Source organism: Cervus elaphus, chromosome 20 (assembly GCF_910594005.1).
Source record: "Cervus elaphus chromosome 20, mCerEla1.1, whole genome shotgun sequence".
Taxonomy (NCBI): Eukaryota; Metazoa; Chordata; class Mammalia; order Artiodactyla; family Cervidae; genus Cervus; species Cervus elaphus.
In genome coordinates, this window is record NC_057834.1 from 75,009,664 (window position 1) to 75,030,123 (window position 20,460).

The 20,460-nt window shown below is 33.8% G+C and overlaps 1 protein-coding gene across 26 annotated transcripts in view; it reads left to right on the plus strand.

Moving 5' to 3' along the window:
• ZNF644 (zinc finger protein 644) overlaps window positions 1–20,460 on the plus strand; it is a 101,690-nt gene that overhangs the window by 71,543 nt on the left and 9,687 nt on the right. For 15 of the 26 annotated variants that reach the window (XM_043878543.1, XM_043878544.1, XM_043878537.1 and 12 more), the window contains 3 exons: window positions 7,961–10,995; window positions 11,177–11,782; window positions 13,661–13,783. The exons of 7 other annotated variants lie outside the window; for them this stretch is intronic. In XM_043878543.1, coding sequence (XP_043734478.1) covers window positions 7,961–10,995; window positions 11,177–11,782; window positions 13,661–13,783 — 3,764 coding nt within the window. The remainder of the gene's footprint in view (window positions 1–7,960; window positions 10,996–11,176; window positions 11,783–13,660; window positions 13,784–20,460) is intronic. 4 more of the 26 variants (XM_043878551.1, XM_043878549.1, XM_043878550.1 and 1 more) reach the window with 1 other exon arrangement.

The window sequence follows — 20,460 nt, forward strand, 5'->3', positions numbered from 1 at the left end:
TGCAGAGCGTAGGCTCTAGGGCGCATGGGCCTTAGTAGTTACGGCGCACTGACCTAGTTGCCCTATGGCGTGTGGAATCTTCCTGGATCAGGGATCAAACCTGTGTCCCCTGCATTGAAAGGCAGAACTACTGGACCACCAGAGAAGTCCCTTGAGGCTGATTTCAGAGAAAAGAAAAACGATAAGTTGATTAAATGGTAATATCAGTAATTCATGTCTAATAAAAATATTATTTTATAGAAAATAAAACTTAAAAAAAAAGAAATAAAACTTCTAGTTTTGTTTCCTTTTTCTAGTTCTCAATGAAAGTGTGACACTTTCCCATCTAAATATATGTAAATTTAAATTTATTTAATAGAGTTTAAATGTATTGTACTATAGGTAAAAGGTTAAGTGCTTATTACATAATTATTTTATGATCTGAACTCCCCTTTCAATAAAATTAAATTGTAACTCAGGGAAATAATATTCTCCAATGTGCAAATTTTCCTGTTTACTTCCCACTAGACCTTAAATAATTGTGTGCTTCTTAAATATGATTAATTAATATATTATTGCCAAATGAATTAATGGAACTTTTATAATGAGAGTTTTACTTTAACCATTAAAATCCACAAATTTTTTTAATACACATACATGAGTATGTGAAGCTTTGAATTTGAAAGAGTTATCAAAATTGTTTGAGTATTGCTAAGTTGCTTCAGTCATGTCTGACTCTTTGTGATCCTATGGACTGTAGCCCACCAGGCTCCTCTGTCTAAAGGATTTTCCAGGCAGGAATACTGGAGTGGGTTGCCATGCCCTTCTCCAGTTTGAGCATTAGAAATAAACTAACATAACATTTCTTGTGTTCCAGGCAGTATTTTGAGGTACAGATTATTTCTTCAACTGTTGTAAGGAATTCTTTCAAAGCCACAGTTGTTTGCATTTGCAGTCATGTCACTAACTTTGATGAGCTTACTTCAGTGGACATTAATCCTGTAGAATTGTATGTGGCTGAAGCAGAAGTTTCAACAGCAGCCCTTAGAACATTCTTTTTTATTTATGTCTTTATTATTATTTTTTTTTTTTTGGTTGCACTGGGTCTTCGTTGCAGCATGCAGACTTTCTCTAGCAGCATTGAGTGGGGCTACTCTTAGTTGCAGTGTTCAGGGTTCTCATTGCAGTGGCCTCTCGTTGCAGAGCACAGGCTCTAGGCTCAGGAGTTTAGTAGTTGCAGCACACAGGCTCAGTAGTTGTGGAGCACTCGAGTGCACAGACTTTAGTACTTTTGGCATGCAGGCTCAGTAGGTTGTGGGTTTTGGGCTCTAGAGCATGGCCTAAGTAGTTGTGGCACACGGGCCTACTTGCTCTGCGTCATGTGGGATCTTCTTGGACCAGGGATTGAACCCATGTCCCCTGCACTGGTAGGTGGATTCTTATTCACTGTATCACCATGAAAGTCCAGAATATTCTTAATTTTTGAGTTTTTGAACAAATTCCTAGCCTTTTCTAATAATCACTAAACAAAAAGACATCTGACATTGATTGTGATTCTGTCCTCAAAAATTTTCTTATATCCTTGTCTCTTGCTGATTGTTGTCAAATGTGTAGGCACAGTAATTTTTTAATGGTAAATTTCTCTTTGCCCTTGAAGAATTCTTTTCTGAAGCATTCCATATGCATCTATAATATTAATCTTACCACTTTGGGTATTTTTTTATTATCTATATTTTCACTTCTTGTAATTGTATGTCTGTCTTCCTAGGATTTCTAACACTTGTATTTCTTTTGCGCTTATTAGATATGGTGAGTTTATAAAATATCTCAAAATTAAGTAGAAATAGGAAGCTCATCATAGACTGAAGAATACTGAAAGACCCAAAGTAAAATGATTTATGGCAGTTTAACATTCTTGGTGGAGGACAGAGTTGACACATTACCTAGTAGTGTGGCACTGACGCATTTTTGACTCCTGTTAACTATTAATATAAAACTGTGGTCAGAAGTTTGATTGGTTTGAAAGTCATATGAAGGAACCTATCATTCATTTTAATTTTTAAAAAGACATGACTTGTTCTTGTTGGAGCTATGTGCATATGTGTGTCCTTTACCCTGTCAAAACTGAGATGATCACTTACCTTGTTCTGATTATATATGAAAGCTTAAACAACATGACAGTCAGTCATTCTATACTGAATATGATTTAATGCTCTCCTTTGGTTGCAGCTGCAGTTTATTACCTTGCCTCTTCTGGTTGCAGAATTCTTCATTACAGAATTAATCTTTTATTAGTGAATGTGCATTTTTTTTTTCTACTACTGTTGCTTCTCATTATTATATGATTTCACCAGGTTGTTAACGTTACACCTTTGTACGCCCTCTTCTTTTTTTTTTTTTTCGCCCTCTTCTTTTATCCTCCTTGCATAAACCTGCTTCAATTTGCCATATAGCAGCTTCTTGAGATGTGTCAAACTATGTGTAATATTTAGTGTACTTTGCAATAAGAATTGCTTTGTATTATTACGTGTTTATGGCTTAGTACCTTACTATTTGTAACATCTTTCTATTAAATAATGAGGATAATACATGGTATCAGGAACATAACTCTTCAACAAGTTCAGTGTAATTTTGTGTTAGGTGGTAGAATTAGATCATTAGTTTGTCATGGAAGTGCCACATGGTGCTGGCAAGAAAGCATTATGTACCCAATGTTTTTTGTTTTTGGTGGTGTCAATAGAAAATACCTCTATAAGTGGAGTTTTCATGATGTATATAAGCTCTGTGACCTCAATGTGCTAGTCATTTAATGCCATAATTCATTGTTGACGAATCAGCTTATCAACATATTGCAAGTTAATTAAAGGATTATTTCAGGTAATTTTGAATTTAGAGAATATTTTTAAAGTTCAGTAGAATATATTTAACTTTTGTTTTTAGCTCATTATTTCAAATAATGTAAAGTGTTAATAGTGTAATAACCAAACATTAAACATGCATAGTACATATAAGAAAGGACCTTAGAAAACATCTTGTCCAATCTCCAATGCCATATTTCCTTCTACAGTGTTGGGGCAAATAGTCCAGCCTGCTGAGTCATTCAGTTCACTCTTGTGTCAGACAGCCCTTTGAAATGCTGAATGGTTCCTGTTTCTACTTCTTCATCTTGAGATAAAACCACATCTTTATGATTCAAGCATATTGATTATATATTATTCCTTCTATATGCCAAACCTTCAGGCATTTGAAGATTGTTAATTGTATTGGCAAATTGGTTAAACATGCCAAGTTTCCTCTTCATTCATTGTTATATGCTGGATACCCTTATGAATGTTCACTATTTTTTTAAGAGTTTCCTCTCAATGTGACATCCCGCTTAGGATACTACCTGGATGATATGGTTATATACAGTACACTCTGTCTTCACTTGATTGTACACTAGGTGAGACAGGTGTGTGTATATATATATAATATATATATATTTGTATATTGTGTATAGTATATATAGGCTTAAATACTGAAATAATTTTAGATCTAATGTTTCAGTTAATTGAGATTTGCTTTGCAGTTAGAATGACAGTTGATCCAACCTCATGTATGTCTAACTGAAGTTGTCATGTGTTCTCAAGGATAATTTCAATGAACATGGGATTTGTAAAAATCTGACAGATCCTAACTGTAACTCAGCTAATGGGCAGCATTATAATTTATTTATAGCTATGCAATATAGTTATTAATAAACTAAAGTAGAAATGAGGGCAAATTGTACTATATTTTGTGAGGAATCATACTTCATGACAAAGGTTGGCATTATATAATAAGTACCCACAAAATATTAACCTACTTACAATAAATACAATTAATAATGTACATAAAAGAATGAAATTAAGCTAATTTTCTATCAAAAAAAGAATTATTCATGAACAGAAAGTGGACAGCATAGATTTGATGACAGGAAGGTTGTATCTAATCTGAATTACTGAGTGACCTAGGACGCTTGCTCAGAGGGATTACAGAATAATTATGTTAATATGCAATTATCACCTCATTTCTTCTGTAGTAACCTCAAGATGTAGTGTGGTGAGGGTGTTATAGCAAGTGCTGAGAGTTTGCAGAAATACTGATGTTGGAGATTTCTGAGACAATGAGTCTAGCTTGAGGCACATAAGTGATGATGATCTGTCATCTTGAAGACAGATCTGACCTTTGTACTTTTTTTTTTTAATGCTCTTAGTAGTATATAACTACAGGCAGTTATAGCTGTAGAACTCATTATGATTTCCTAGAACCTGAAATATGTTTTATGTAGATTTAAAATTCCATTTGCAGCTTTTCATTAAGTGTGTGAATTTTTTAAATAACAGTTTACAATTCAGTTAAAAGAAAAATTCTGTAGTTACATGATTACATGGAGGAGGAAACAGTGATAGTATTTAAACATTTAATAAAAAGATTCTAATTGATACAGCAATTTCATTGAAATTTAGAGAGGCCAAACAATGTAATGTTAATTTGTTTATTTTAATTTAGTAGTTTCTCTTTTTTAAACTTAATGAATAATAGCTACCTTCAGATATGTCCCTTCCTTTGTTATGTTAACATAAGGTGGTATTTATAACTCTGTTATATGTATTTAACTATACAGAGATTGTTGAAAAATCTGTTTGAGAGTGTGTGAAATTAGTTTATAGGTCAAAAAATGCTTTCTTGCCTGGATTCTCCTCCATAAACATCCTGAATGTAGGGAAATAATTTATGATGTCAAAATTCTGGATCAGTGCAACACATATTGATGATCCATTGTTCTTTATTGTATCTCAATGCGATAGCTTTGAGTCTTAAATGCTGTTAAGAAAAAATGTATCTTGAATGTATCTTTTCATTTATAGAAATATATTCTGAAAATTAAGCCAGGAAAATTTTTTTATGGTTGCCAAAATACTAACTTACTTATTCAGTTTCTTAACAGCATATTTGTAGACTGATGTGATAGATTTTTAATATTAATATACTAATAAAATTTTTTTCTGAAAAAGAATAACTCCTCTGTTTTTGAGCAGATAGTCTATTGGAGACAAGGTGCATTTCACTATGTAGATGTAAAGGAAAACTTTGACTGTTAAAGACCTCATTTTATATTTTCACAATATTTAATTTTATCTTTTCTTTTACTACATGTATTTTGTGTGTTAAAAATTTGTTATACATATATACTCTGTTTTTGAGCAAAACACTTTGATATCTTCCAATTGATGGAAGCTCTCATAAAGCTATTCTGGTAATGAGAGTGCAGTCTCCACGCCGACATGATGTTCTCATAGTTGTCACCCTGCTGTTCAGGGGGCACCAATGAAGTTGCTTTAAATGGGAAGCGTCTGTTCCATCTCTGAGCCTCTAACACCAGAACAGATGGGGGGAACATGGAACATGGAAGGTCTTACCTCTGAGGTGGTAACAGTGAAGCCACTCATTAACACTGAATTTACCACTTCGTTAGCAACGTTGCTTCCTGTTGAGAAAAGCTAATATAGGCTTTCAGATTGACTGAGCATATATTTGTCTACCTCTGTGATTATAATAAGTTGGAATAGAAAGTAAGTGTCTTACAGGTTAATTTTTTAAAAAAAGATGTGTTGTCCATTTCTGATTTATGTGATTGTTCCTATTTGGGCATTTTACTTTTTCTACTTAACTTAATAAGAAACATCATTAATGAGTAGTAGTATAGCATCATGATTTGCTTTCCTTTTCATTGACATTTGCACACTCCTTCCTAACACATGTTTATGTGCTGCCCATTTTTAGCTTCTGTGTATGTGATGTAGAAACTCCTGCTGGGTGCTGCATTAGCACCATTTTGGAGTGATATCATTGAATATGATCTTATTTGAAGTCTGTTTTTATTACTGTGGAAATTTGCCAATCTCAAAACAGAATTCTAAGACCTATGAAGTTCAGAAAAATAATCGTTGGTATAAGTGATAGTGCCAAAGAAAGATATTTGTAGTATTTGTTGTATTAAAGAACATATCTTGTGGAAAGTATAAGGTCATATTTATAAGAGCTGCTTTGAGTTGTGAAATAAGAAAATATGTAGAAGCAGTTCTTTTATTCTTTAAGTAGATGTAATGTTTTACAAAATATATACTTGGTACCATAAAATAAATTAGAAATTATGAACTTCATTGAAAATGTTTTCATTTCTAAATAGCAGTTAAAGTTCCTGCTGTTCTAAATAAAATTACTCATTATACAAATAAGAATACTATAAAAGAAAAGTGATAGACTTTATTCTTTATCTGAGAGCAGGAACTTTGTTTGACATGTTTGCTACTGAACCCCTATTACTAGAGCAGTGTGTGGCACATAGTAGGGACTCAATAAATATTTGTAGCATTAATAAATTATACTTAATACTAGGTGCAAAAGGAAAAGAAATACGGAATATTATGCCAGCACTTCAAATAATTAAATATATGGGGTTGCCAAATAGCAGGTTTGTAAATTGCACTTGATGATTATTAGATATTTTGAAAGCCTTGCTATAACTGCTGAGTTAAGAAATCAGAAACTTGATGGAATTTCCAATATTTGAATGAGATACCCAAATTTCATAGGAAGAAAACTAGTTTTCAGAAACTTTTGAATTGATTTTTCAGTTGTGTTTTTATGCATTCACCACATTAGTGCTTTATTCAACAAATATTCCTGAGCACCTATGCCAAGTATCTTGTTAGGTTCTAAGAGTTCACTATCCCTACCCTCAAAGAGCTTACATTCTTCCAAGGTAATGCCTATATAGTGTGTCCATTTCTAAGAGCAAAATAAGAACAGGGTACAAGGAAATTCTTAATAGTAGGAGCTGTATTTATAGCCATGGAATGTATGTCTTCCAAATTTTCAGAAGTCTTCTTTTAAAATACTCTGCTGTCCTCTCATAACAGTTAAATATATTATCAAAAATGTTTAGTACCTATGGCTGATTCTTGTTGATGTATGACAGAAAACCACAAAATTCTGTGAAGCAATTATCCTTAAATTAAAAATTTTTTTAAATGCCTAGAAAATATTATCTATAATTTATATGAAATAAACTGAAGACTTTACTGTACATTTATGATGCTTTCAAATTAAAGTAAAAATTTTAGATCATTGGAGTAGACTGTCAGATCATAAAATGGGATAACTTCCTGTTAGGGAATGCCTTGAATTTGGGGACTCAAGTTATGAAAGTTTAAAGAAACATAAAACTTCCTTGATTTTAACTTTACAAATTTAGAATGAAGGATAATTTACCTAAGGATAGAATGAAACCCAGTGAATGAAGTGTTTTTTAAATTAGTAGAATTTTAGGAGAATGTGAAATACTGAGAGCAGAACAGTCTTATTTTAAATAAAAAAATACAGTTTCATACATTAGTCATTGTTGTTGATAGCACATAAGTACATTCAAATAAGGTTCTTTACTGATTGGTGTTTTGTTACCTTCCTCTGGAAATGGAGTTTTAAGTGACAAAAGTTTTACTTTTCTGTAATATGTAACACTTTACATTATTCTCTAGTGTAGAATGTCCACAGTAAGTTCACTTAGATAAGATAATTTTTTTTTTTTTATAATTTTTATTAACAATCTCACATATAAGATTTTAGATTTTTTTCAGTCTGTAGCATATTCATTTATCTTGTGTGTGTCTGTGTGTGTGTTTATGTTGCTTTGCTCTACACATTTTGTATATATACAAACTGTATATATCCCCCCAAACTGGGGGATGTTATTGCCTAACACCAAGGAAAAATTAACCTCTACAACACTAAAAATCTTTCAGTTTTTTAAAGTGTTTCTTCATTCTTAGAAAATTATTAGGGTCTTAATATAATGAGTAGAATTAAGCTGCTAAAAATGTGTACTTTCAACTCTCCATGCGTTCTAAGGATAATCTTTCTTTCATGCAAATCTAAAATTTTTTTTTCCATTTTCTAGACTAAATGTGTTAAATGGGCTTACCAACAATATGGATGATTTGAAGATAAACACCGATGTTACTGGTGCTAAAGAAGAACTCCTAGATGACAACAGTTTTGTATCAGACAAAGAGAGTGGAGTTCATAAACCAAAAGATTGTCAAGCATCATTTCAGAAAAACAATACATTCACTTTGCCTGAAGAACTGTCAAAGGACAAATCTGAAAAAGCCTTAAGTGGAGGCCAGTCTACTCTGTTTATACATGCTGGTGCTCCTACTGTTTCTAGTGAAAACTTTATCTTGCCTAAGGGAGCTGCTGTTAATGGACCAGTTTCACACTCCTCCTTAACTAAGACTTCCAGTATGAATAAAGGCAGTGTTTCATTAACCACTGGACAGCCTGTGGATCAGCCAACAACAGAATCTTGTTCAGGTTTGAATGTGGCAGCCGATCTTCAGCTCTCTACACCACAGAAAGCAAGTCAACACCAAGTTTTATTTTTATTATCAGATGTAGCACATGCTAAGAATCCAACCCATTCCATTAAAAAACTACCTACCTCTGCTTCAATTGGTTGTGACATTCAGAATTCAGTAGGGAGTGGTATAAAGTCAGATAGCACTTTAATAAATCAAGTAGAGGTGGGTGAGGATAGTGAAGATTTATTGGTAAAAAATGATTGTGTCAGTACATTAACAGGAATTTCCTCAGGTACAGATGAATTTAGGTCAGACAATGATACAAACTGGGATCCCCAAAAAGAGTTCATTCAGTTTCTTATAACTAATGATGACACAGTAGATAAAGCTCCAGTTAACTCTAAAATAGGTCTGGAAAAAAAGAGAAAGCGAAAAATGGATGTAAGCAAGATAACTCGTTATACTGAAGATTGTTTTAGTGATTCTAACTGTGTACCCAACAAGTCAAAAATGCTAGAAGTAGACTTTATGGAACAGAATGAAGACGTGCAAGCAATAGACTCACGGACATATGCATTATCACAAGTGAAACCTGAATCAGCTGATGAAGACTTGGAATCTGTGGATACTTTTCAACATCTAATTTTTAACTCAGAGAAGTGTGGAGAAGACAGTTCACCTGTTCATACTAGCACTTTTCTTTCAAATACCTTAAAAAAGAAATGTGAAGAAAGTGATTCTGAGTCACCTGCTACTTTCAGCACCGAAGAGCCATCATTCTACCCCTGTACAAAGTGCAATGTGAATTTTAGGGAGAAAAAGCATCTCCACAGGCATATGATGTATCATTTAGATGGGAATAGTCACTTTCGTCATCTTAATGTCCCAAGGCCATATGCTTGTAGAGAATGTGGACGGACATTTCGAGATCGTAACTCACTGCTAAAGCATATGATTATTCACCAAGAAAGAAGACAGAAATTGATGGAGGAAATACGTGAATTGAAAGAACTTCAGGATGAAGGAAGAAGTGCACGATTACAATGCCCTCAGTGTGTATTTGGTACCAATTGCCCTAAAACATTTGTGCAGCATGCTAAAACCCATGAAAAAGATAAAAGGTACTACTGCTGTGAAGAGTGTAACTTTATGGCAGTGACAGAAAATGAGCTGGAATGCCATAGAGGAATTGCCCATGGAGCAGTGGTAAAATGCCCTATTGTCAGTTCTGATGTAGCCCAGAGAAAGACACACAAAAAAACATTCATGAAAGACCCCATTATAGGATCATCCAAAAAATCAGCTACCTATATATGTAAGATGTGCCCTTTTACTACTTCAGTCAGGAGTATTTTTAAAAAACATATGGAGTACTTGCATTCATCATCATGCATTGATTCATTTGGCAGTCCTCTTGGACTTGATAAAAGAAAAAGTGACATAATTGAAGAACCTATAGATACTGATAGTCCTAAACCATTAACTAAACAACAGTCAACATTTCCAAAGAACTCTGCTTTAAAACAAGATGTAAAGCGAACATTTGGATCATCCTCACAATCAGGTAATTTTTCAAAATTCCATAAACGGCCACACAGAATACAAAAGGCTCGGAAAAGCATTGCCCAGTCAGGTGTAAATGTGTGCAATCAAAACAGTTCTCCTCACAAGCCTGTTATGATTAAAAGCAGCATTGACCAAAAACCTAAGTATTTCCATCAGACAGCAAAAGAAAAATCTAATGCCAAGGCAAATAGCAACTATTTATATAGACATAAATATGAAAACTACAGAATGATCAAAAAATCAGGTGAATCATATCCTCTGCATTTCAAAAAAGAGGAAGCTAGTTCATTAAATTCTTTACATCTGTTTTCATCAAGTAATTCTCACAACAATAGTTTTATTTCAGACCCTCATAACTCTGACACCAAAAGGTCAGAAAGCTTCAAAGACCACAGGCGTGTAGCTGTAAAGAGAGTAGTTAAGGAATCTAAGAAGGAAAGTTCTGTTGGAGGAGAAGACTTGGATAGCTATCCAGATTTCTTGCATAAGATGACCGTTGTTGTTTTGCAAAAACTTAATTCTGCCGAAAAGAAAGATAGCTATGAAACAGAAGATGAAAGTTCCTGGGACAATGTTGAGCTAAGTGACTACACTACACAGACTATAGAAGATGAAACCTATCATGATATTAATCAAGAACATGTAAACTTATTCCCTCTATTTAAAAGCAAGGTGGAAGGTCAACAGTCCGGAGAAAATGCTACACTTAGTTATGATCAGAATGATGGCTTTTATTTTGAATATTATGAAGATGGTGGAACTAATAACTTTTTGCATGAGATTCATGATCCTCAGCATTTAGAAAATGCAGAAACTGCATTGTCAAAGCATAGTTCTGTTTTTCACTGGACTGATCTGTCTCTTGAGAAGAAATCATGTCCTTACTGCCCAGCAACATTTGAAACAGGTGTTGGGTTGTCAAATCATGTCAGGGGACATCTTCACAGAGCAGGATTAAGCTATGAAGCCCGCCATGTTGTATCACCAGAACAAATAGCCACAAGTGACAAAATGCAACATTTCAAAAGAACTGGCACAGGAACACCTGTTAAGCGAGTTAGAAAAGGTAAGTTTTCACGTGGATAATTTGGGCTAGTATGTCCATATTAGAATTCAAAGGATTTGAAGGTTTTGCTCAAATTTGGCCTTCATTAGAATCACATAATTTCATATTTCAGAGTTAATTTGTTTTGAGGAGTTCAATTTATAAAAAAATTCTGATATTACTCTTAAAAAATTTTTTTTAGCTTTAGAGAAGTCTGAAAACACTTCTGAACACACTTGTCAGCTGTGTGGTGGTTGGTTTGATACTAAAATTGGATTATCAAATCATGTTAGAGGCCACCTGAAAAGACTTGGAAAGACCAAGTGGGATGCTCACAAATCTCCAATCTGTGTTCTGAATGAGATGATGCAAAATGAAGAAAAATACGAAAAAATCTTAAAGGCATTGAACAGTCGTCGTATTATTCCTCGACCATTTGTAGCTCAAAAACTTGCATCAAGTGATGACTTTCTATCTCAAAATGTTATACCTCTTGAAGCATACCGTAATGGCCTAAAGACTGAAGCTTTATCAGTGTCTGCATCAGAGGAAGAAGGGCTGAGTTTCTTAAATGAATATGATGAAACTAAGCCAGAACTGCCCAGTGGAAAAAAGAATCAGTCTCTTACACTGATAGAACTGCTTAAAAATAAAAGGATGGGAGAAGAAAAGAATTCCTCTGTTTCTCCTCAAAAGATCCATAATCAAACTGCAAGAAAGAGGTTTGTTCAGAAATGTGTTCTTCCACTAAATGAAGATAGTCCATTGATGTATCAACCACAAAAAATGGACTTCACTATGCACTCAGGTAAGAGGACGTTTATGACTATCTTACATACCTTAAACAATTATGTTTACCTTAGTGGAATATGTATAGAAAATACTTTTTCAGAATCCTTTATTTAAGCTGCTTTTTTGCAGAACAGAGATTGGTTACACTGTTATTTCTATATAAATCGTCAGTTGATGTTCATCAGCATTGAAGTCTCTGTGCCTCATTTCTTGGTCACAGTGCAAGGTGAGAACAAAAGCAAAAACAAACAACTGATCTATAAAAATAAAATTTGTCATGGACGGGTGGTGGTTCTTTGGATGGGAGGTTAACATTGTTCAGAAGCATAGTGTTACTGAAAAGGCTGTCATATTTTTGCCAGTGCTCCAGAGTGATTTTGTTTTCAAGATTTTAGTTGTCCAGGTTTTCGTCCTGCGTAGGTCAAACAAACAGAGTGGATTGGTGTTTGTCGTGTGTTGCCATTAACCCAAAGAAACTTCCTCCCTCTCTAATTCCTCATTGTATTGTGAGATAGTTTGGTTTTGGAGGACTGTTGTGAGTATAAACATTTGTTTGGGATTTTAGATTTTACAACATGTTCTATTTGAACAGAAGAGATGGTTTAACCTAGTGGTTGTGCACCCATAGTTTTTCCTTTTCAAAGGAATATTTTGTATGAGTTGGCAAATGATGTGGCAGATAAAATTGCCAAGCTTTATTTAGTATTGCTAAGTCTGGTTTTAGACTAGAGAAACGTTGTGTCTGTATGGGTTTCTTTTGGATGTTAAGAATGCTGAAGATTAGTTTAGATGATACCATAATTTTTGCCCTAGGTTAAAGGTAAAAGTGACTCGTCAGTGAATTAATAATGAATAAAACTACTATAATGTTGGTTTGTTTACTTTGGGCAGACATTGGGATATTCTAAATATTTGTAATGCAGATTTGATTTGAGGAAAGATTGTTTTGTATTGTAAGTGGTCTGAAAAACGATTTATCTTGTGTGGGCTTCTGGTTAATAGGGGTCTTCTTTTGTACAGAGAGAGTCTTTCAGAGCTAATATTTCAACATTTTTCAGAGGGATAAAATATAAGCAAGATGTGGCAGTTATGTTGGCCAAGGTATAGTGCACTTCAGAGAGGGGAAAGTGTGTCTGTGGCTATCACAATAATATTGAAAAAACCAGTTGAAATGTGTTGGGGGCATGAGGGCTATCTGAGAAGATAGGAGTTACTTATTGTTTCAACATGTTTTCTTTACTGTGATGACTGAGATGTTAGCTTGTTGATCATTTATTTAGCACAAAGATTTTAGGAAAAAACTTCAGATCATTAACTTTCATTATTGATTGCGCATTCAGAGTAATGAACATAAAATGCCATGAATAAAATGTTGTGTCTAACAGCTGTTCAGTGGTGTGTTTTACCACCTTTTCTCCCAGCCTTCATCAGAAAGCCTAATTTAGTATTGAGCCTTTTACGGTTTTGTGGGTAAAACACTTTAATTACCACTTTGTCAACTAGACTTTTTAATTTTTTTTTTTATTGATAATGTTGTAAACTTTGAAACTTCTCAACAGAACTGTGCAATTCAAATCACAGGATTGTATTTTAGGTTGAGGAAATGATCTGCGTAACACAGAAATCTGCAAGAAAGTGATAATAGGTATTAAATCCAGAGATACTCAGGGGTTCAAGACACTCCTCTTCTCCCTTTCCAAAAGAGCATGGGTTGCCTCTAAATACTAACTACAAACTAATAATAGTTAACTTAATTTCCCCTCCATATCTTAAGCTAATTCAATGAACGTTTTTTAAAACCATCTTTATTGTGGTACTTTTCTTCACGCTTTTACCTAAGAAAATTTCACTTTTTGAAGTGAGAACTGGATTATAGTTTTCTTTTGAATGATAGGTATGCCTGTGAAGCTTAGAACATGTGTGCATTGCAATACGACGTTTACAAGTGCTGTTAGCCTGTCCAACCACTTACGCGCTTATGCACGAAAGAAGAGTGCTGGACTTTTGACTGGTACAGGTATGTTTGAACAGATAACACAGCAAGTCTGTTTGATACAATACACTTTTTTTTTCCTCACCAGACTGGTGCTAGTTCAGGTGATATTTATAGCTTTCTTTTGTAAGCAGCAGTTGAGTCTGAACACACATGAAATTTCAGCAACTTGTAAACTATTGGATATAATTTTAATTAAGTTATTCTTTTTCATTTAGCTCTTATTGGCTTGATTTGAGGAAAAAGTAACCCAGTAGAGGTGTGGAAACTTTTGAGTCTACATTATTCTTATTGATTTTTAAATTATACTATTTTTACCTTTATTTTTGTTAGTAGATTCTAGTAAGACACCTCTCTTTGGTAAAAAAGAGTTCTAGTTTAGGGAAATGCTTTATTTGGCAAGGAAATTATAGTGAAATTCCAGATACATAGCTAGACTAGAAAAATAAGCAAACCAACAAGTCTTCATTAGTCTATAGATCAACTTTTTGAAGGGGCTAGCCTTAATAATGGCCTGTGTTTATGACTAATAGATTTTTCATTTAATGCCCCTAAGCTATATTTAGCATTAATAAATATAGCTATGCACATAAATGTTACCATGCACATTTCTGTGTTATCTTTGGTTGGTTAGCCCAACCTTGCAGATACCTTTTCATATGGCTAGCTTGTGAAAATTTTATGAGCTTACTCATATGTAATACTGCTTCTTAAATCCTATAGAATGCCTTGCTCATTTTGTTTGTAGCCTTTCAAGCAGTCTTGCTTTAGCAAACTCCATCTCTCTGACATCTTAAAATACTCTCTTTTCTAAATAGATTTACATAAATCCTTTTGCCTAAAAATCTATTTCCAGTCTTTTTATTTCTCTTGCTCTTTTAGATCACTGCCTTCTGCTTTCTTCTAGTTGTTTATCCAGCTTTTTTATTCTTCCTCATGTCTTCTTATGGCTTACATTCAATATGTTCTTGCCACCAAAGAAGCACTTGTAGTCACACTAGTGTCTTTCTTCTGCTTCTTTGCTTTACCCTGACTTAATATATCACTAACTTGGGGTGACTACTGACCATTCATATTAAAAGGAGGGAAGTAGAGTGAGCTTTGCTTTACTGGATTAGTCCTCCTACTGTGACATTTTAGTTACTTCTAGCTTCATCAGTCTTGAAAGGTGATTGCAGACATTAGAGGCAGGGGACAGTGAAAATAAGTGGCCGTAGAAGCAGGAAATCATTATTGTTATCATAGCCACTAACTTGTATTGAACACTTCTATGCACTAGGCACTTTGCTGCATGCAACTTACATGCATAACATTTAATCTTCACAACCACCATTTTAGTTGTACATGTTATAATGATCTGTATGTTATAGGAAACTAGAGCTTTAGAGAACTTAAGCAAGTTGTGCAAAACTTACTCAGCTAATAGCAGACTTGAAATTTCAATCAAGGCTGTGTTATCCTGAGGCCTTTGTTTTTATCACTGTTACTTACCACATACAGAGTGACAGCAATGAAAAATCCTAAAAGTGAAGTTGGGTTCAAGGTGAGGAGCATTCTGGTGAAGAGTCTAAAATTAGAAAGAGCAGGGAGAGTAGTTCCCTGATGGCCTAGTGGTTAGGAGTCTGGGCTTCACTACCATGACTCAGGTTCAGTTCTTGGTTGAAGAACTGAGATCCTGCAAGCTGCATGGTGTGATCAAGAAAGAAAGGGAAAAAAGAAAGAAAGAGAACATGCAGTCTAATACAGGCCTAGCCCAAGAAATGGGTTGGGCCTGCATTAGATTTCAGAAGACTTTAAAAAATGTCCCATTCTGACTATTTGGGCACATTACATAAATATTCACTGGGGAGGATCTCTCCAGTCTAGATTTTGTAGTCCATTAAAAAATACTTTTATCTCATCTGAAAATCCTTCAGAACATAGTATTAATTGCTAATAAATAACCTATCATAACCTTCCATTGACTGAGGGTGCATTCTCATGAATATTTTATCTCCTAAAAAATTTCATTAGTTGGGAAAAAAGTAATACAGGATGAATGGGAATACATTTTTATGGGCACCAAGAAAGGGGATGCTATGTTTAAACATTATTAAATACTAACCAAAATATCTATCCGAAGTTTTAAAAATATAAAAGTGTATATTAGGCAGTCCTAGGGCAAAGAGAAGGGAAATGAAAAGATGAAGAAAGGTGGTATTTTCCACAGCCCCTATCCACTTTTAAGAAATATAAAAATTGCATAGTCCCTTGAAAATTCTGAAACATTTCCCCTGCTTTTAAAAATCTTGACCAATAGAGCTACATAGAAGATATTTTTTGCTGCTTATTCATGCCAATAAGAAGTTTTTATCAGCTTTATTAATGTTTTTTGTTTTCCAAGTGGAGAATTCTGTATTACATTTATAAACTCCACATACCTATTCTCTTCTTCCGTATCAGTTTCACTGGTAAGGCAATGGCCCCAGCCTATTATCCTGGAGGGTTCCACTGAGTTATTGTAAGGGATTCATCAATTTATATGAGTAAAAGGCATTAATTTTCAAGAATACATAGATGCTGTTTTGAGGAATAAACTACAGAATCAATTTTTTAAATTTATCTTAATCCAGGTGTATCACAAAACTGAAACAATGCAAAGGGGAAATAAGTAGAACTGAAACCTCTGTTCTCCTAGTCCAAGCAGATTTGATTGATGTGTATTTTTAATTATGTGGCCTGATTTGGAAGAAAAACCATAGATCCTTGATGAAATGATCAAAGCATGCTTTGATTCCTGTGGTAGAATAAACTCCCAAGCCTTCTTAGAAGCCACCAGCTCCTGGCCTTGTCTCTGGGAACTGGTGACTTTTTGAGATAGAGAAATATTCCAGCTATCCTGAAGAGAATGAAAAGGATGCTCCTCCATTTCTCAAATATTTATTTACTCAAATTTATTTATTTATTTACTTTATTTATTTACAATTCATTTATTTACTCATATACTTCTGATGTGATAGTTCTCGGTTCTTTTGGAGGTGGTTATTGACATTTTTGAGACTTCACTATGACCCCCGTCCCAGAAACATGTACTTTTATCATCATCCACAAATAAAATATTTTCCATATGTAGGCTTTATATATAGATGTTAACCATTGAAGGTTTTCATCCATGGGCCCTTTCTCTGGTAAAAACTAAGAAAGAGGAGATGCCAACTAAAAATGAAGTGGAAAGAATACAGAACTGGGAATCTGGAGCCCTAAGAAATCTTTGTGTGTGTATGTGTTTGTGTGTGTGTGTGTTTAACAGTTACAAGATGCCAGAATTATGTAACATCAAACTCATTTCAGTGATCACAGATACAAATCCTAATTTAAGTAAAAGGAAATAATGAAGAAGGTAGGAAAGTTTGGAAATTAAGGACATGGAAGAGGTAGGCATACTTGGAACAGAGTTCAGTTGTCAAAAAAGAGTAAACTTCACAGATTTAAGTTTTGCCCAGAACTGACCTAGTTTATCATCCATTGGGCAGGTTCAAATAAATTGTTAATGATTTCCATGTGCCTTCAGTTGTGGATTATCATCCATGAAGCTGTTTTTTAGTGGATTTTTGTCTAAAGAGGCTATTTCTAAAGGGTTACTTTATATCCTACATTACTTTAAATTCAAGATATACTTCTTATTGAAGAATTTTTTTCCAGTTAATATAGACTGTGCTATTATTGGTAGACTTCTTTTTCAGGTTTTGTTCTCTATAGATTGTTTTACATGTCCATACAGATATTTTTCCTGGTTGATTCTTTATATAGTCTAATAAGAACATTATTAATTTTCATTAAAAATTAGAAATTTCATGCAATTTATTTTAAATGGTTTTGGACTTTTTACTTTATTGACTTTTGTGTTTAATAATCTTAATTAGTTAAATGATACCTTTTTTTACACTGGCAGTATCTGAGACAGTACGTTTACTAAGCTACTAACAGAGCAACTGGGTAATAGTGCCTCTTCCACTCTCATAAGTGTGCTGGATTACACAATAAATTACAGGGTCACTCTGGTTATTAAAACTTTTTAATATTTGAAATTATTCAAGGTAAAGTGAATTCTGTCAACTTAATCTGCATTTGGAAATAAAAAATTTTGAGGTCAAAGTAAAAGTGAATTTTTGACAGATAAAAGAAAATAATTGGAGTTCAGGTAGAGAGAATGTTGTGAAAGGAAATATATCTAAGATGAATGCATGTTTGTATGATGCTTTTCTGTGGTAACAGCAATCTGTCATCTCCTAAAAAGAAAACATAACAGTGGTATTCAGTATTTTTATTGGAATTCCATTTTACATATTGACCCTGTATATTCATACATATATACTTTCATACATATATGCACTTGTTCACTCATTCACTCACCTGAATTGAGTATGATGTACTCTGATATTTTCTGTTGTATTCTTTCTCATTAAAAATGAATACTGGTCATGACCCAGTGAATTAATTTCTACCCAGTGAGAAGCCACTACCCACTTCCCTTAAGTGTCTTGTTTAGAAACTAATACTGATTAGAATCAACAATAATAATAGTTTGGAAATCATAACACTCCTCTGTGGCAGCAAGTGAATTTTCTTTACTCATACTCAAATGTTTATCTGTAGATCATATTTTTTAATCAACTGCTCATCTTTAGCATTTAAAGTATTAATAAATTGGGAATTTCTAGATACTTAAAATTAATGCAAGAAAAATAGTTTTACATATGCAGATATTTAGGAGGAAAGCTTATTTCATTATCTTCAGAATACTTCCCATGATAACATTTTGAAAATAAAGCATGATCATTGCTGTTCTACAACAACAGACTCATCATTATAATGAAAGAATCACTTTTCCAATGAGAATAAAATAACTTGAATTTACACTCAGTCCTTTCAGTCAATACCACTAATGTAATGTATCTGCATTCTTTTTTAGTAAAGTCACTGTTTTATTTTTCATACCATCCACTTTTAAGCAAACCAGTGGATCATATGTTTATGTTCTTTAGGAGTTCAAGTTCTTTAGTCTAGGCCTCCTTTCAAGGGGAGCTGGGAATTAAACTGGGTTTGTTTTTCCTTGCTGCCTTTACTTATTTGTTTCACTGTTAGATAGAGCCTCAAAAAGAAAGAAAAAGAAAAAAAGAAAAGATAGCTCATGCCGGTATATTTCTTATAATGTTTAATATGGGTAAGAAAAATAAAAACAGTAGTGATATTCATTCAAAAAAATTTTTAATTATTAACTGTTGTACCAGGACTGTGCTAGCTCTGAAGCTATAAAGAACTTGCACTCCAACTGCATAAACTTAATGACGGTGATCTGGTAGGACAAGGACAAATAACACTGTTACAGAAGGCTTTGTAAGGGTTCAGCTAGACCCTGAGTATGAAGGCTGAGCAGCTTGAGGAAGAAGAGATGAAGTGTAGGACATTCCAGGTAGAGAGAACAACATAGTATGGGATAAAGGGATGGAATTTGGAGTTCAGGAGTTTTCCTGTTGGGAGAATTAGTTATAGGTGTTTGGGAAGATGATAATTCCAGAAAGGTGGGGTTTGATACTTCGAGTGCTTACTTAAAATGTTAAGTCACTAAAGACTATTTTAAATAAGGAAATGAAATGTTCTAATTTGTGTTTTAAAAATGTGTTCTTCATGACACTGAAAGATGTAATTTTCTTGTAATTTTCTGTAATTTCTTGGCTATAATTTGTCTCTGTGGTACTGCTCTTCATTAAGGGTATATATCTATTTATTTGTCTGCACAGTAATGTGTGATTTATTCAGGATTAGCCACATAGTGAATTGTTCAAGTTGAGTAAATTTTCTAGGTAATGGAAGACCAGTGTCAAAGTTGATTTCATCCTAACCACTTTGCGATGGTAGTGTTTCTAAACTGTTATTCTTATTTCGGCCTGAGTATAATTTAATTATTTGAGTATTTAGAGTCACCTTAACGGATGCTAATTATTCTATTATACCAGCAAAAATTGGGCTGTTTGCCCACAATACAAAAAAGTAATTGGCTGATTCATTCACTAATTCAATTAACATTTTCTTCAAGGTGGTTTGTGTATTATGCTAAGTACTACAGAGATAAATTGGATGTTACAGTATGGTATAAGCAAAACACATGTTAAGTGTCAAGTTATAAGTGTACATGAAATACTTGAGGAAGTTCAAATGAAGTTCCTTTCAACTAGACTAGGGCCAAGCAGGCTTTTGGAAATAGCATCTGATTTGGAACTTGAAAGATTGTTAGTTGAAATGGAAATGGGAGTTGGGGAAGGGAAGGAGCATACCTATGAAGAAGCAACTTGGAACTGTGTGAGACGTTTATTGAAAATACTAAGAAGCAGGAGAAAAGGGAATAGAGTTGGACAGGTAAAGGACATAGAATGCTATTATAGAATGCTAACCCATGGTGTTGGAATTAGTTTTGTTGAGCAGCCAGTAAAGACTTTTTTAAATGAATTTGTGTGAAACTTTTAAAACTCCTTTTTAAATAAAAATTAAAGGATTTGGTGGGGAAGTGGAGAAATGTAGGTGAGTTCATTTTAAGAGTCCTGATTCAGGGTCATGGCAGTTGGAATGTAAAGGAGGGATAAAAATGCATGCATAAGATTGTGGAAGTGAATTAAGTAGAATTTGGCAGATTATTTACAGGTAGGAGAATAAGAGGAAAGATG